Raw genomic sequence first — 18162 nt, 5'->3', positions numbered from 1 at the left:
TTTCCACAGTATTTTCAATTTTGACATTTTCAGTCAAACCGTTGTTGTCTATCAGTCATACACTGGAGGCTAAGGGGGTCCACCAAAAAGTCCAGATTAAACATGATTTAATGACTCGTAAATGTAAGTACACATTGATGACCTAAGACACGAAACGAGAATTTTGTGTGAGAAAACGAACAGTATTTATATCGTTTTTACCTCTGTTAATCTAAGTGATCTGAATCAGTTGTTCAATGTCCAACTGAACCGAACTGAATCAGTTCAATGTTACGCCGGAAGTGATTACTTGCGTGTGACGTCACTCAATATTTACACAGAGATTTCGGAAGTTTTACCTTTTACTAAACATATTTAGATATACCGAAATCGTCTTCCATTGCGGTTTCCCGTATATCTAAATATATTTAGTGAAAGGTAAAACTTCCGAAATCTCTGTATAAACGAAGAGTGACGTAGGCACGCAAGCGATCACTTCCGGCGTATATGCAGACCAGAGCGCCCGTGCCGTCAGATCATTTTGTCATGGCTATGATTACAAGAGGTAAAAACGATATAAATACTGTTCGTTTTCTCACACAAACCGCTCGTTTCGTGTCTTAGGCCATCAATGTGTACTTACATTTACGAGTCATTAAATCATGTTTAATCTGGACTTCTCTGTGCATGCTTTTTGGTGGACCCCCTTAGCCTCCATTATATGACTGACAGACAACAACGGTTTGACTGAAAAATGTCAAAATTGAAAATACTGTGGAAACAAAGACACCTACATCTTGGATCCCCTTGAGGTAAGATAAAACATATCAAAAATTAATTTCAAAGTGAACTATCCCTTTAACTAGTAAATAATCTTAGTACTCTGCTATATATTACGATTTTTTCTAACTGCCTCATTTTCATCCACATAAATCAAATATATCATCTAACCTGACTAAGGTCTATTGTGTTAAATTTGAAGAATGTACTGATTGTGTAAATGCTGATAAGAAATCTCCTGCTGTGAAAAAGAATAAAGAAAAGAGACATAAAAGAAACAGAAGAAAAATGAAAGAGGAGAATCGACATCTTCCAGCGCACAGAACTAGTGTGACAGCCTTAAAAACAGAGTATGGGGAATAAACTAAGTGCCTGATGAAGCATTTCAGTCTTTTCTCTTTCTGTCTTCAGTCTGGATAGATGCAGTATTACAGAGGAACAGAGTCTCATCCTGACTTCAGCTCTGAAATCAAACCCATCACACCTGAGAGAGCTGAAGCTGGGTGGGAATAAACTAGGAGACTCAGGAGTGAAGAACCTCAGTGATCTACTGATGAACCCACAGTGCAAGCTGGAGAAACTACAGTTAGTGTCATTATACTGTACAACAGTTACTGTGATATTACAGTTTACAGTTTATTTTAAGACAACAGGACTCAAGTAATAGTGTTTATAGCTCGGCACCTTTTGTTAGACTTTATTTTAAATGTATTTTAACTAGTAAATAATCTTAGTACTCTGCTATATATTACATTTTTTTCTAACTGCCTCATTTTCATCCACATAAATCAAATATATCATCTAACCTGACTAAGGTCTATTGCGTTAAATTTGAAGAATGTACTGATTGTGTAAATGCTGAAAAGAAATCTCCTGCTCTGATAAAGAATCATAAGAAAATAGACATAAAAGAAATAGAAGAAAAATGAAAGGAGAGAATCGACATCTTCCAGCACACAGAACTAGTGTAACAGCTTAAAAAACAGAGTATGGGGAATAAACTAAGTGCCTGATGAAGCATTTCAGTCTTTTCTCTTTCTGTCTTCAGTCTGGATAGATGCAGTATTACAGAGGAACAGAGTCTCATCCTGACTTCAGCTCTGAAATCAAACCCATCACACCTGAGAGATCTGAGCCTGAGCAGGAATAAACTAGGAGACTCAGGAGTGAAGAACCTCAGTGATCTACTGATGAACCCACAGTGCAAACTGGAGAAACTACAGTTAGTAACATTATACTGTACAGCAGTGACTGTGATATTACAGTTTATAGTTTATTTTAAGACAACAGGACTCAAGTAATAGTGTTTATAGCTCGGCACCTTCTGTTACGCTTTATTTTAAATGTCTTTTAACTAGTAAATAATCTTAGTACTCTGCTATATATTAAAAAAATTTCTAACTGCCTCATTTTCATCCACATAAATCATATATATCATCTAACCTGACTAAGGTCTATTGTGTTAAATTTGAAGAATGTACTGATAGTGTAAATGCTGATAAGAAATCTCCTGCTGTGATAAAGAATAAAGAAAAGAGACATAAAAGAAATAGAAGAAAAATTAAAGAGGAGAATCGACATCTTCCAGCACACAGAACTAGTGTGACAACCTTAAAAACAGAGTATGGGGAATAAACTAAGTGCCTGATGAAGCATTTCAGTCTTTTCTCTTTCTGTCTTCAGTCTGTGGAGTTGCAATATTACAGAGGAACAGAGTCTCATCCTGACTTCAGCTCTGAAATCAAACCCGTCACACCTGAGAGATCTGTACCTGAGTGAGAATAAACTAGGAGACTCAGGAGTGAAGAACCTCAGTGATCTACTGATGAACCCACAGTGCAAACTGGAGAAACTACAGTTAGTGTCATTATACTGTACAACAGTTACTGTGATATTACAGTTTACAGTTTATTTTAAGATATTGTCTTCGTTCTGAGGACTTATTGTTGTTGTCCGTCCCTCATGTCCGGACTGAAATGGGAAAAGGGTTGTTTATGTATGCGGCCCCTAGCACATGGAATCAACTACAAGATGTCTTACATCTTCAGGAACCAGTTTCACTGGCTGCTTTTAAATTACTTTTAAATGATATAGAGGTTATACATACTGTTTGTAATTGCTATGGATAATTAGTTGGATGATCCTTGCTTCTGTGTTTTATGTTTATGCTATATGTTCCGTGTTTTTTTTTTGTTTTTTTTGTCATGTCTGCAACTTTGTTATTTTTGCTGCTGCCTGTCTTGGCCAGGACACTCTTGGAAAAAAGATTTTTTTAATCTCAATGAGTTTTTCCTGGTTAAATAAAGGTAAAAAAAAAAAGACAACAGGACTCAAGTAATAGTGTTTATAGCTCGGCACCTTCTGTTACTCTTTATTTTAAATGTCTTTTAAAGGGATAGTTCACTTTGAAATTAATTTTTTATATGTTTTATCTTACCTCAAGGGCATCCAAGATGTAGGTGTCTTTGTTTCCACAGTATTTTCAATTTTGACATTTTTCAGTCAAACCGTTGTTGTCTGTCAGTCATACACTGGAGGCTAAGGGGTTCCACCAAAAAGCATGCACAGAGAAGTCCAGATTAAACATGATTTAATGACTCGTAAATGTAAGTACACATTGATGACCTAAGACACGAAATGAGCGTTTTGTGTGAGAAAATGAACAGTATTTATATCGTTTTTACCTCTGTTAATCTAAGTGATCTGAATCAGTTGTTCAATGTCCAATTGAACCGAACTGAATCAGTTCAATGTTACGCCGGAAGTGATTACTTGCGCGTGACGTCACTCAATATTTACACGGGGATTTCGGAAGTTTTACCTTTTACTAAACATATTTAGATATACCAAAATCGTCTTCCATTGCGGTTTCCCATATATCTAAATATGTTTAGTGAAAGGTAAAACTTCCGAAATCTCTGTATAAACGAAGAGTGACGTAGGCACGCAAGCGATCACTTCCGGCGCATGTGCAGACCGAAGCGCCCATGCCGTCAGATCATTTTGTCATGGCTCTGATTACAAGAGGTAAAAACGATATAAATACTGTTCGTTTTCTCACACAAACCGCTCGTTTCGTGTCTTAGGCCATCAATGTGTACTTACATTTACTAGTCATTAAATCATGTTTAATCTGGACTTCTCTGTGCATGCTTTTTGGTGGACCCCCTTAGCCTCCATTATATGACTGACAGACAACAACGGTTTGACTGAAAAATGTCAAAATTGAAAATACTGTGGAAACAAAGACACCTACCTCTTGGATCCCCTTGAGGTAAGCTAAAACATATCAAAAATTAATTTCAAAGTGAACTATCCCTTTAACTAGTAAATAATCTTAGTACTCTGCTATATATTATAATTTTTTCTAACTGCCTCATTTTCATCCACATAAATCAAATATATCATCTAACCTGACTAAGGTCTATTGTGTTAAATTTGAAGAATGTACTGATTGTGTAAATTCTGATAAGAAATCTCCTGCTGTGATAAAGAGTAAAGAAAAGAGACATAAAAGAAATAGAAGAAAAATTAAAGAGGAGAATTGACATCTTCCAGCACACAGAACTAGTGTGACAGCCTTAAAAACAGAGTATGGGGAAAAAACTAAGTGCCTGATGAAGCATTTCAGTCTTTTCTCTTTCTGTCTTCAGTCTGGATAGATGCAGTATTACAGAGAAACAGAGTCTCATCCTGACTTCAGCTCTGAAATCAAACCCATCACACCTGAGAGTGCTGGGCCTGAGCTGGAATAAACCAGGAGACTCGGGAGTGAAGAACCTCAGTGATCTACTGATGAACCCACAGTGGAAACTGGAGACACTAGAGTTAGTAACATTATACTGTACGGCAGTTACTGTGATATTACAGTTTACAGTTTATTTTAAGAAAACAGGACTCAAGTAATAGTGTTTATAGCTCGGCACCTTCTGTTACTCTTTATTTTAAATTTATTTTTTGACTAGTAAACTTAAGTAAAACTTATTAAACTAAGTGCCTGATGAAGCATTTCAGTCTTTTCTCTTTATGTCTTCAGTCTGCAGAGATGCAGTATTACAGAGGAACAGAGTCTCATCCTGACTTCAGCTCTGAAATCAAACCCATCACACCTGAGAGAGCTGAACCTGAGTGAGAATAAACTAGGAGACTCAGGAGTGAAGAACCTCAGTTATCTACTGATGAACCCACAGTGCAAGCTGGAGAGATTGAGGTCAGTAACATTCACACACAACAGTGGTTATCAAACTTCTCTTATGAACATAAACCACATTTTGGATATGATATTTTGTTTAATATTAATATTCATGTAGTTCAGAATCACATGCATATGAGACTCACATCAGTTATTCGACTCTTTCCTTTTGCAGATATGTGGAATCTAATAACACACACACACACACACACATTACAATAGTAACTAGGGATGGGGCCGATCCGATCCAGTATCGGTATCGGTATCGGTATCGGGACCGATACCAGCGTAATTCACGTATCGGATTTTTCCGATCCAACCTGCGGAGAAATCCGATATTTATGAGCCATGTCTGCGCTTTAACGTTGTCTGCTGAAATGACTCCTAAAGTGATTCCCGCCGGGCCTGCTAATCTGCTAACTGGTTGCAAACTGTGGAATGGATATCCTGAACGGAGGTGCAGCTCAATCATAGACTGTAAAAAATAGGGCTCAATGAGACGCCCGCTCAGGAAATCCATTCCGCAGTTTGCAGCTAGCAGGATAGCATTGAGCCAACATGTTTGCTGTGTGGAAATCATATGGTGAAAATACTTCACACTGGAAACACCGCAGCAGAGCAAGACAGCAAAATGCAATGTTTGCAAAGCCGTATTATTTAAACTATTTGTTTGTGTTGCATGTTTGCAATTCGCAGTCCAGAAGAGAAAGAGAGAGATCTCTCACGCGGTGCCACAGCAAGCACAACACGACAGCCCTGCTTAATGAGTGACGACAGAGGACAGAACTAAACATTCAAACGGAGCCTGGTTAACTTACACTTTAGATCTGTGATATTAGTCTGATTTCCAAAGATTAAAGAATATATTGAGGTAAAAAAACATTAAAAACAATAGCCACATTCTGTCTAGCCAACTTCACGCGGCGGTGCACTGTCATTTCTCCGTTAAAACTAAAACTTTAAGACAGAATCAGCACAATCTGTGATTGTTGTAAAATGCAGTCTCTGCTGTTGTTAATTGCGGGATGCTTTTAATAATAAAAGACCTACAAAATTTGCGCAAGAGATGCTGTTCCCAGTGCGGCGCGCGCTCCGAAACAGACCACAACAAGACAAGCACTGGCTTCATATGCGCGTCTAAACGATCAAATGTAGCCTGCACAAAAATGTCAAACCGACCGGCTTGGAGATTAACACTTAAACCATTTATGTCTAAAATGAACGTAGTTATGGAAATAGTTGGGAGAAAATATGGTGCATCAGTAGACTATTATTTCTGAACTCGTTCTTAAAGGGGCAGCAGTATAAATGTGACGATTGCGACATTACTGAGAATCAAACAACAAAAGGCAAAGAGAAAATCACTCACAGCTCTTGAACGAATTACTTCAGCTTTAATAAGCATAAATCTATGATAAACTTTGCAGTGCTATTTTACTTTTGATTACTTTATTATAATTCTTTTTAGACCATACCTGAATAATGTTAGTAGACCTTCCTGAAATTAAAGCACTGTGTAGGCCTGTATAATGTGTATCTTTGTTTAATTGTCTATCTATTGTTTAATATATATATATATATATATATATATTGACATACATACGTACATATCATCCTTGCCTGTAGAGAGGAGTTTATTTCAGCATCATATAAAATCAACAATAATGATAAATAATACTAAAGTAAACACAGCTCTGGTATCGGAAAAGTATCGGTATCGGACGATATCCAAAGTCAGGTATCCGGATCGGAAGTGAAAAAATGTGGATCGGTGCATCCCTAATGTAACATTTCAAAATTTTGAAAGCCAAATAAATACATTTATATATCTGTAGCAATTTCGTCTATTTCAAAATTCTTCCCATCTGTTTAGAAGCGCTTGAATTGCTCTGTCTAGTTTAGAGATCAACAGAAGCTCAAACCCCATATATCCAGGCCTGGTTGTGCTTTGTGCCACCTGAGATCAAAACGACTAAAACAATCAACATTTTTAAAGCTACACTATGCATTTTTTTTTTAATTATTATTATTTTAAAAATAACACGTTATTATTCTGAGAGTGCAAAAAGCTCTCTTCCAAACCGTGGTTTTACCCTTATACACGTTGATAAACCTGTAATATTGAACTGTATGTTAGAGCTGTTTGTATGGATTTCATTGGAAATTACCTGCATCATACACACTTACACAGAGAAAAGTAACTCCAGTAGTTTTATTTTTCACCACTAGAGGGAAAGAAGAGTAGTGTAGCGATAAAAAGATACTCAACCCAAAACTAAAAATGTAATCATTTACACACCCTTATGCCATTTCAGCTTTATATGACTTTCTCCAGATGAACTCCATGATTTTTAGATAAATAATCTGTCTCTATGAGTCTATACAAGTGTACTGGACCTCAAAGATGATTCTTCAGAAAACACACAAAGCAAACACAGCGGTTATCCATTCGACCCCAGTTGATAAATTAAAGTCTTCTGAAGCAAAACGATAGGTGTTGGTGAGAGAAACTTTATAAACAATAAACCATAACATCATCTATAAACCAACTGTAACCTTGTGAGGAGAATCTCTTTAACAAACACTTCAACAAAGTGTTCAATAGGTTTATTCTCAGTCTCTCCTGAAAAGACGGTTTACAGTGTATTTGTGGAAAATAATTCACCTTAGTTGTGTTTTGTGATCTGGTGAAAGTAAGATGATCTTTGTCTGTTTGTCTCATTCTAGCCTACAGTGCTGTGGCATTACAGATGTTTCTGCTTTAACTCAGTCTTTGACGAACTCAAATACACTGCAGTTTTTAAAAGAGCTTGAACTGAGAGGCAATAAGATCAGAGACTCAAAGCAGCTCAGAGACGTGTTACGAGACTCAAACTGTACACTGAGGTGAGTAAACATCAGTGATGTTAAAGATACTTTCATTATCTCTGACAGTCTTTCAACATTTGTGCAAGGAAAATATCAATTAGTTTTATTGAAACCATGTGGGCAAAGTTTAAATAGATTGGAAACCAGTTAAGCACAAGCCCACCCCACAGCTAATTCAACATCATTGGCCAATCACAGTCTCCTGCCAAGAAAGATCAGACTTCAGAAAAAAACTAATACTCTCTACCATGATGTGCTACATAACTTCTAGTAAGGTAAAAACAAAGACTAAAAATGCTGCATTATGCACACCAGAAAAGTAGTTGGCGATGTCACTTCGTAAAGAAAGAGTGTTCGCCTGCGCACACACACATTCATATGCACATACCTAGACTAAACATGATATATTCATGTGTACGCCTTCACCGTTTTCATGTCTTTGAAGTTTACACAGAGATAATGATATCTTTTTCAAAAACTTGCACTTAGAAACCTGTTTCAAAGTTTGCGTTCTCAGGTTCTTGTGTCATGGAAATGAACGACCAGAATTGATTCAAAGTTTTCTGTTAAAACTGTGTCGTGTAAATGGCCCTATAAATTATTTTTACAATGGAAATGAATCACCCCTGAACTTACTTAAACTGGACAATGGCTTTCTTCTAGAGCTGCTTGTTTAAATGTTGCTTTAATTTCTTATTATGACTGTAAAGCTGCTTTGTAAAATCTCTATTGTAAAAAGCGCTGTATAAATGAAGGTGACTTGGCTTGACCAATGAAATCTCTTGAATCAGCTGGAGGTGGGGCTTGTACTTTAGTGATTTCTGAAGAAAAAAACTAAAGAACAAACAACTTTATTGAACAAGCTTTATGAATTGCATCAGAAGAAAATCATTAGAATTTGTTATAACAAAATTAGACTGATAGTTGTACAGAGATTGTAGAACGCAGGAATAATCAGAGCAGATTCCAGCTTCAGCTCACAGCCGTCCAGCCTCACATGATCAATGTCTCCGTCTCTTGTGTGTTTTTACTTTGACAAGCATCACATCACATTGCTTTAGGCTTTCTTTACTTTCCAAACTCTAAGAAATGAGTGAGGATCTGATGTCTATACAACTTAATCTAAAATTTACATTCTATATTCAAACATAAACTGACAAAATCAGTTTTATATCTTTAAAATTAACAGGGATTTTGGTGAGATTTGGCGAGACCATTTAAAACCTACATCTTATGAATTCAAAGTGATAATACAAAAATGCATGTATTTAATAGCAAATTTAAACTGCTTTAAAGTTTATCATACTAGCTCTTATGTAAAGTAAACAGCATTATTAGAAATATACATGTACACTTAAGTGATATTGAATGATTATTGTTGGTGTTGTACTCTTACAAATGATTATTTTATTTTATTTACAGGTGAAATGGATTGAGAAGATCTTAGTCGGAGCTGAGATGAAGCAAGAATAAAGAAGTCTTTAGTATAAGGGCTCAATCATGATGATATTGGAATTTAACTCATCTATATTGAAGCAATCAAAATATTACTAATCATAACTGTCATTGCCAAATTTGCCACTCCAACGTTTCAAGTGATATGACATTGTTGTGTGCTACACGATTTCTTTATGCCTTGCTGTCATTTTCCATTAGTGGACATTTTCAGGGATGAGATTTTTTCGGAATATTAGGACTAAAATCATGACTCACGTGAATCATGTAGATTTCATGACTTTATGGGTTTATCACTGCCCTTTCATGTTAATCACGCTATGTGACATGGGATGATATTAAACCATTTGTGTGGGTTTTTTTATATTCGCAATCAGAGAGAGAGAGAGAGAGAGAGTCCCAAAACAAATATTTACCCAGGTGAAAAGGAAATATATTTAAATTGTACTTATTTTGATATACTTAATGTATTTTAAGTATACCGTATTAAAAATGTATTAAATGTGCTAAATTGAAACAACTTAAAGTATATTAAGTGTACTTTAATATGTATTTAAGTTCAATTTTAAGGTATTAGTAATATATTTTATTATACTAAATTGTGCTAAAATGGAACCATTTTAAGTACATTTAATGTAATATAATAGCACTTCTTTAAAGTGTATTTTAATACACTTTAAATCGACTTTAGAAATACAGCATTAGTATATTTTTAGCTTCACATTAATGCGTTCTGAGTATATTTTAAATATAATATCAGCTTATTAATAATGTATTAGTAGAACACTATAGTACGCACTATTAACATATTAAAAATATATTTTTTCCAAAAACCATTTAATATCAAAATAATATATTTTAATGTATTAAAAATACAGTTAAACATTTTAATTCAACAAAACCCAGAAAAAAAAAAATTCTACAAAACACACAAATACTCTTTGAAAGATAAACTTTAATGCACTACATCAGTAAAGCATTATGAAAACTAAACAAAATACATTAACATAAAATGCATTGATTTGCAGAGGTATTAAACAGAACAAAAAATAAATAAACTAACTGAAAGGAGTAGTTCACTTTTAAAAAAAAAACTTTTGCTGATAATTTACTCACCCCTATGTCTTCCAAGATGTCCATGTCTTTCTTTCTTCAGTCGAAAAGAAATTAAGGTTTTTGATGAAAACATTCCAGGATTTTTCTCCATATAATGGACTTCCCTGGGAACCAAACGGTTCAACGTCCAATGGCTAACAGTCAATTTGTCGTGAAAGCATGAGAATTGGCTCAATTGCGAGAGTCTCGTGCTGAATGCTTGAGAGTTGGCAGCCCTGACAAATCTTTTTTCGAGTCAATTCATTCATTTCGTTCGTTGAATGAACCTAATGACTAGGAAAAAGATTTGTTAATTTTGATGAACGAGTTCGAATAGGAGAGTCACGAACATGCATAACAGAACAGAGCAAGGCGACCATTTGAGCTTATAAAACTTAAACGTTGTTTTTTTTTTTTAAATGACCGATCGTTTCGCTTGATAAGACCCTTATTCGTCATCTGGAATCGTTTAAAGCCCTTTGAACAGTTTGCACAGAAACTGTCTTTTGGACTTTGAACCATTTGGTTCCCAATGAAGTCCATTATATGGAGAAAATCCTGGAATGTTTTCATCAAAAACCTTAATTTCTTTTCAACTGAAGAAATAATGACATGGATATCTTGGCCTGGGGGTGAGTAAATTATCAGCAAAAGTTTTTTTTTTTTTTTTTTAAGTGAACTAATCCTTTAAGTCAAACAAAGTGAAATACAATAGCAAAAAGTAAAGTGGCCAAATCTTGAGTAAAAAGAGAAGTTCGTGACTTGTTCAGTCTGTCATAGACTCTTTTGGGGACATCAGAACCACCGAGGGAAATCTGGAAAGAATAAAAAAAACAAGCATTAGTATAAACTTGTTTATTTATAATTCTAATAAAAAGCTGTCACTTTGTTACTTAATTCAGAACACTTACTGAAGTATTAATGCACAAAAAGTCAGATATAATTATTATAACAAATAGGATTTTTCTTTATCATAAAGAATTTTCTAACCATTTCTGAGGTTTCAGGAAGACACAGCTCAGATGATCTTGGGCTTGAGCTGAATGAACCTTGTTTCATGGACTCCAGGGCCTCTTTGAGAGATGCTAATATCCCTGGAAGCTCTACAAAAAAAAAAATCAAGTTGCATGTTATACAAAGTTAGGGCAGAACAAACACTAGTTTGTGTTCTTCATATATAATTTGTATTTTGTTTAAATGGTAAAACATATTTAATGAACCATTACTGTAACTTCCACCGTATTATTAAAGTAATTATTCATTATTAATAAAGACAGAACATTCTATTGAAAGTTACAAGTTGGTGACAGCTGATAACGACTTGATTAAATGTAAAAAAGCTGAATACCACACATAAAATCATATAAATCAGTCCCTCGAGAAAAACACGATTATGCGATTGCATAATTCAATGCATAATCAGGCAAAATACATATTCATGCGGGGGACGCAATTTTTCAAATACGTGTTAATATATAATAGGTCACTTAGCTACTTAGCTGCTACATGACACACTATTGACTGTTTTTGTTGTTTTTCACCAACAAAAAGTTACAAATCAAGAGGATCAACTACTACTTACTCGACTTGACCTCATCTACTCACGGTAGGTTTAATATAAAAAAATGTCTTTGCAATGTGCAAATTCCTTGGCTAGGCTAAATATTAAATATAAAATCTCTCATTTCATTATTTAACATCGTTTTAATTTCTCAGTGCAAGATATTTAATAATTGGTTTTATGAAAGCTTATAGTTGGTGATTACAACTTAATTTATTTATCGAATTGACATGAAAACTGACAGCCTACTAATAATTAATTAGATTTTACTATGAATTAAATATCACAAATGTGAAAGTTTTATTAGAGCTTAAAATATATTATAATATTTAAAACACAAGAAGTTACTTAGGGACAATCAAGCCTGTCGTGTAATCACCATTAATAACCTTTTTTCTGAAAACACAGTGTGCAATGTTTTTATAGTTGTATTATGTCACTGTCTAGATCTATAACAATTAAGTTGATAGACGTCAATGGATTAACTCGCTTTAGTGTCAAATCACACCATTAATAACCTTTTTTCTGAAAACACAGTGTGCAATGTTTTTATAGTTGTATTATGTCACTGTCTAGATCTATAACAATTAAGTTGATAGACGTCAATGGATTAACTCGCTTTAGTGTCAAATCAACAGAAACGCCAGTAATCACGTACAGAACATCGTCATCAACTTCTGAAAATATTTTCTAAACTCAAAGTGAGAATAAAGCCAATTACACTAATCACTTAAACTAATAAACTTACCACCAAGAAGTAAGATCTTTTCTGGCAGTATCTTGCTCTGTCCATGTCGTGGCGGCGCACCTCTGCGTTGTCCTCTTCACTGCTAAATTGTTTGCGGGAGCTGACGAACTGGTAATCTGCTCGTGTGTTCTCTCAATATTAGATCGGTGCTATCCACATTCACTAGGTCCGAGTCAGTGAAATAAAAAAGCAAAATTTGGAAAATACATGATTTCTGTTGAAATATCCGAAGCTATAATGGAATACCACAGACAGTCAGTATCCGCTGTCCGCGCCCGCCCAACATGTAAGTTCAAATGGCAGTGTGTGATTGGACAATTGCCGGCAAGCTTGTTTTGAAAAGATTGGCTCTGATTGGTCCAAATGAATGCAACTGGAAATATTAACTAACATCCACAAAAAAGAAACAACTCTGTTAATATAAACATAACATGCTTTATAACAATTTTTTTTATTCATTTTGGCTAAACAAATGTAAGAGTCAAGCTTTAAGAAATTAATTTTGTTTTTCTAGTATGTACACCTGATCTTTTATGTTGATGTGTGCACTGCAAGTACTGGTATTCACTTGTTTTGTGGAAAAGACTATTTGATTAATTAATGCAGAAGTATAGAAGTGCATTACTTGTTAGTCAAATTTTAGTGCTTTTCATAATTATAACAAATTAATTTAAAAAAGTTAAACCTAAAACACATAATATAAAGTGTGAAATACATATGCATTGAGTTAAGTGTTGGTAGTATTACAAAAAGTGTGTTAGTTTTTGGTATATTTCTTATATATATTTCTTCTTAACTGAGCACATATTTATAATTAAAGTGCTACTTCTAGTCTTTGTAGAAATATACAATTAATTTCGATACATGTTTAATTGCCTTCATGTTAGGAAGGGAATTAAAGGGACTTGAATTTTTAAACTTGAAGTGAACACAAAAATACTTTAATTTAGCAACAAGTATGCTTTCTGTAAATACACTAAAACTTCACTAAAACTATGTTTGTTTTTAGCATATTTCTAAAAGTGTAATTAGGTGTATATTTATTATCATTGCGTTTCTAGTAAAACATTTTTAAATATAATTAAAATATGTTTGAATTTAGCATATTTCTTAAAAATGTAATTAAATACCAATGTACTTCTAGTACACTTTTTAGAAACATATTTAAAGCATGATTGTCATTAGCATATTTATTAAAAATATAATTAAGCACACATTTATTACCAATGTACTAATAATATACTTTTTTAGAAATACATTAAAAGTATGCTTTTCTATAGTGTATTTCTTAAAAGTGTATTTAAACATATATTTATTACCAATGTACTTCTAATATACTTTTTAGAAATACATTTAAAGTATAATTATCATTAGCATATTTATTAAAAATATAATAAAGCATACATTTATTACCAATATATTACTAATATACTTTTTATAAATACATTAAAAGTATGCTTTTCTATAGTATATTTCTTAAAAGTGTAATTAAATATATATTTATTACCAATGTACTTCTAGTATACTTTTTAGAAATATACTAAAATGCAATAAAATACATTTTTAGTACACTTTAAATAAGCATGTTGTAAATACAAATGTATTATAAACACACTATTTGTATTTCAAATATATTTTTAATACATTCAATACAACATCTTTTTCACCTGGGGTGTGCTAGCATTAGTCAAAAGACCCAACCCCCATCGCGATACAATGTTCTGATGCTGAGATATAGCTGTTAAAAATTGGTTGCTAGGGTACTCTGTTTGGTTGCTAGGGACTGGCTTGACTTGGCTTATGATTCTCTGACTTTAATATTTCCAGTTGCGTGGCGTGAGGATGACCAGGACAAATGTCCCCATTCTGGACATGCGGCTCCAGTCTGGAGGCAAGTCATTTGACGTGTCGCTGTGGAGAGACGAGGCGCTGACGGACCTCTGAGTGGATGACGAGGTGGTGCTCACACACCTTCGCCCCTGCATTTTTAAGAATGGCCAGGGGAAATTCCACTCCTCAGCCTACACGTCTGTACAGGTACATAATGCACAACTGCTGCCATAGTTTACACTGAAAAATAGGAAACATTTTTGGAGATGTAAACCTACTGTAACGGTTACCAGCTGGAGTGCCCTCTTGAGCCACCAGAGGGTACTCCAGATAAGACTATGTTTCACACAAACTACATTTCCCAGAACTCACTGCCCGGACTCATCATCACTCATCACATTCACCTGTACCTCATTCACTGATTGCATTCACCTGTGTCTCATCCTGTTAGTCTGTCTACATATACCTTGTGTTCACATTCACTGTTTGCGAAGTCTTGTTGTACTGTTTGTCTGCATTTCTGAGCGTTTTCCGTGTTTGTTTTCTGGTTTTTGACGTTGGATTGTTCTTGGATTTTGATTACTGCTGCCTGCCCTGACCTCTGCCTGTTTCCCGGATTCCCACTGTGTATTCTCCATTGTCCTGTCTGCTAATTCTCGACCCTGCCTGTACGACTAATCTTAAATAAAGCTGCATTTGGATCTACATCTCCCAGTCTCGGAGCAGTTCATAACACCTACATTTCAATTAATAAATATCACATGAACAAAAGCAAACTGTTCAGAATATCAGCATGACTGTAATCTGATAATAGGCTAGAATTGCAAGTGTGTTTTCTAATACAACAGGTCAATAAACAAGAATTTAATATACAGAAAAGCAAAATTGTACAAAAAGAAATGCTTACATTGAGGTGTTTTTAGTACTAATACACTGGCATTTCCCACATTGATTTCTTTCCACAGATACCTGAGGCCCAGGTTGAGGAAACAGAGGCAGAAATCATTGGTGTCACTGACGTAAATGAGACCTGCCACTTCCTCAGCAGTAAATCGGAAGTGTTCATTGTACCATCCACAGTCTTTTCTGGCAACCCAGACGACCTAATTAAAAGATTACCTATGAAACTTGTGCTGAAGCACCTTAATAGACGGGTCTTGCAGATCCGCGAGAGGGAGAGCTCAGAATAGCCTGGAGAATAGCCTGCTCCCTCAGCCATTTTTCTACATTTATTTAAAGTGTTTGTGTTCTGGGGAAAATGATTTAATTGTTATTGTTTAGTTTAGTTTAGTTTATTGTTCTGTAGTTTGTTCGAAAATAAAATATAATTTCACGTTTCAAAGTGTTGTCTTGTCTATCATCCGTATATTTTTGACAATAATGCATACCCTCTAATTACCTGCAGAATAGTAACACTGTTTTGCTTACCTGTTGTGATACAATATAATGATCGAGAAATTTGTGGACCTTTGTCACCCATTTGAATGCAACACTGTGGGAGAATTGAAACAAAAAAGTTAAAATCTTATAACAAGTGTGAAATTACACAAATTGAGATCTATCAACAAAGTCATACATTTGTCATACATGTAACAGAATGTAGTCCCTGTCAAATATTAATCCTATCCTGATTGTAAAAAAGTGAAGCTTGCACTTTTAATCACATCGTGATCCAGTGTTTCCCGACTCAGGACAACATGGTAACAGGTATGAAATTAAAATCCCCTCAGGTTCCCTCAAGAGTTTTAGAATCGGGTTTTTTCAATTTAGGAGTAAAATTACATACATGTTTAATAAAACTGCATAAATTCCACAGACCCATACCAAAAACAAGAGTTTTAAAAGCACCGGTTGATTCTCAATGACTCGCTCAATAAAAGTGAATTGCTGCCACCTAGTGGCGGTTTTAAAATAACATTTAAATTTTAAGTTAAATTTGAAATTATTTCAAAAGTAAAGTATTAAACATTTCATGTTTAAATCGAAGCATGAAAAAAGTCCTTTACTTATTAAGTCATTACTCATTCCGTGTGAGCTGCATTAAATAATGCTATTTCAGATGCTGTAACTGTTTTTCCTTAGCATTGCACATTTTAATTTCTACACTTATTTCTTCCGCTCTATTGTGTCTTTTTATTGTAATTCAATTTATTGTCGTTTCTTCGTAACTTCATAAAACAAATCATGAATTTAATTCAGAAAATAAAAATTTTCTTTCAGAGCCCATCTCAGACCAAATCCTGTATTTGTTTTAATTAATTAATTAAATGTAAGAATTCACACATCTAGCAGACAGCATTCCCCAAAAGATTGAAGCTATTTTCAAAACAACGTTTTAACTTGTAAGTGAAAAGCATCATTCATTATTGTCGAACATTGTTCGTGATAAAATTATTAAAAGTCATTACAATCATATAGTAAACGTTTTTTGTGTGTCGCACAGTCAAGAACCGTTTATGAAGTAGTTAATTGCTTTTATGCATAAGAAAATCAAGACATTATTATTTTAGTAGCATGAAAAACAAAATTATAAATCAAAATCTTTCTTACATCGTATCTGCACTTTCCCCCGACAGAATTCGCAATCTGACTGAGGTGTTGAACGAGGAACTCCCGCGAATTAGCATTACCTTTCTTCATCGGTAACTAACCTATCCACAAGTTTCCTACGCCCCATGAGGCCTTGCGTCAAAAGTGGGCGCGACTTCCGGTTAGAAGTAAACAAAGCGCGATTTGACATGCTTGACACTCGTTCATTCAACAGTTGACAGTCATTCAAGTTATAGCGATCCAAACTAGCTAACGATGTGGGAACACAACCTCAACGAAATTAAAAAGGGTGAAATAACAGTACCTTTACCCTCCGCAGTAGTTGATTGGGAGTATTATAATAACATTATTAATAATCAATACTCATCAAGGCATGGTGACAGACAGTTGTGTGAGCTGACAAACTATTAAAATAAAAAATACACACTTAGTCATTGTGCTTTGGAGTTTATTCAGAATTATAAATGAATGTGCTACTTGAATACATTAACTGGCACATTTGGTATTCTGTCAACACAGGCTTTGATGCTGAGTTTAGGTGTAACATCAGTAGCGAACAGCCAATCACATGCTGATAGAGTTTATAGAATATTAAGAATTTAAACAAATGTACACAGGAAGATTCGTCGTCTTTTGGGAGGTGATGGAAACTACAGTCGTTGGCAGGATCAGAGACGGGCTCTGCAGGATCACTCTGATTTCGTTTTCAGCTTATGTTCAAAACAATCCCGTTTAAGCCACTAAATTAGTTTAGTCCGGTTATACATACAACCGCGAACAGCACATGTTGCCCCTGAGCTCCGTAACGACATCTCTCATAAAGATTTGTGTCTTTAAATAGTAAAATAATTCTCCGAAAAACAGCTAGCCTCTTCGCTAACTAACACACAAAATACCATTGGAATGCTACTTCCGCCGCGTCACCGGAAGTTTCACCCACTTTATTTTTTACAGGAGCGCCCCTCGGAAACTTGTGGATACTCATAGACATATACACTAGACCTCACCTTGGATACGGCAGTTCATTGGAACGAATGCGTCAATAGAGCCGCCATCTTGAAACAGGGGAGCCCCTCCACTTTAATGCATCAGCGTCAATGTAGT

The 18162-nt window shown here is 34.8% G+C and overlaps 1 protein-coding gene and 1 long non-coding RNA gene across 2 annotated transcripts in view; one reads left to right on the top strand and one right to left on the bottom strand.

The window, feature by feature from the left end:
* Positions 1 to 9717, top strand: part of LOC148997367 (ribonuclease inhibitor-like) — a 42839-nt gene extending 33122 nt beyond the window's left edge. The window contains exons 4-8 of the mRNA XM_089133445.1: positions 2443 to 2616; positions 4413 to 4586; positions 4796 to 4969; positions 7679 to 7837; positions 9242 to 9717. Of these exons, the coding sequence (XP_088989571.1) occupies positions 2443 to 2616; positions 4413 to 4586; positions 4796 to 4969; positions 7679 to 7837; positions 9242 to 9245 (685 nt within the window). The 3' untranslated portion in view covers positions 9246 to 9717. The remainder of the gene's footprint in view (positions 1 to 2442; positions 2617 to 4412; positions 4587 to 4795; positions 4970 to 7678; positions 7838 to 9241) is intronic.
* Positions 9718 to 11039: 1322 nt separating this feature from the next.
* LOC148997366 (uncharacterized) lies at positions 11040 to 12946 on the bottom strand. The gene is made up of 3 exons (XR_016147203.1): positions 12679 to 12946; positions 11360 to 11472; positions 11040 to 11184 (listed from the first exon to the last, which is right to left on the bottom strand). It is a non-coding gene; the product is annotated as an uncharacterized LOC148997366 (long non-coding RNA).
* Between the last annotated feature and the right edge of the window lie 5216 nt (positions 12947 to 18162).

The sequence above is a fragment of the Pimephales promelas genome, chromosome 2, assembly GCF_988280905.1.
Source record: "Pimephales promelas chromosome 2, fPimPro1.hap1.1, whole genome shotgun sequence".
In the NCBI taxonomy this organism is placed as follows: Eukaryota; Metazoa; Chordata; class Actinopteri; order Cypriniformes; family Leuciscidae; genus Pimephales; species Pimephales promelas.
Note: the sequence above shows the minus strand (reverse complement) of the source record. Positions and strands in the feature narration are given on the sequence as shown.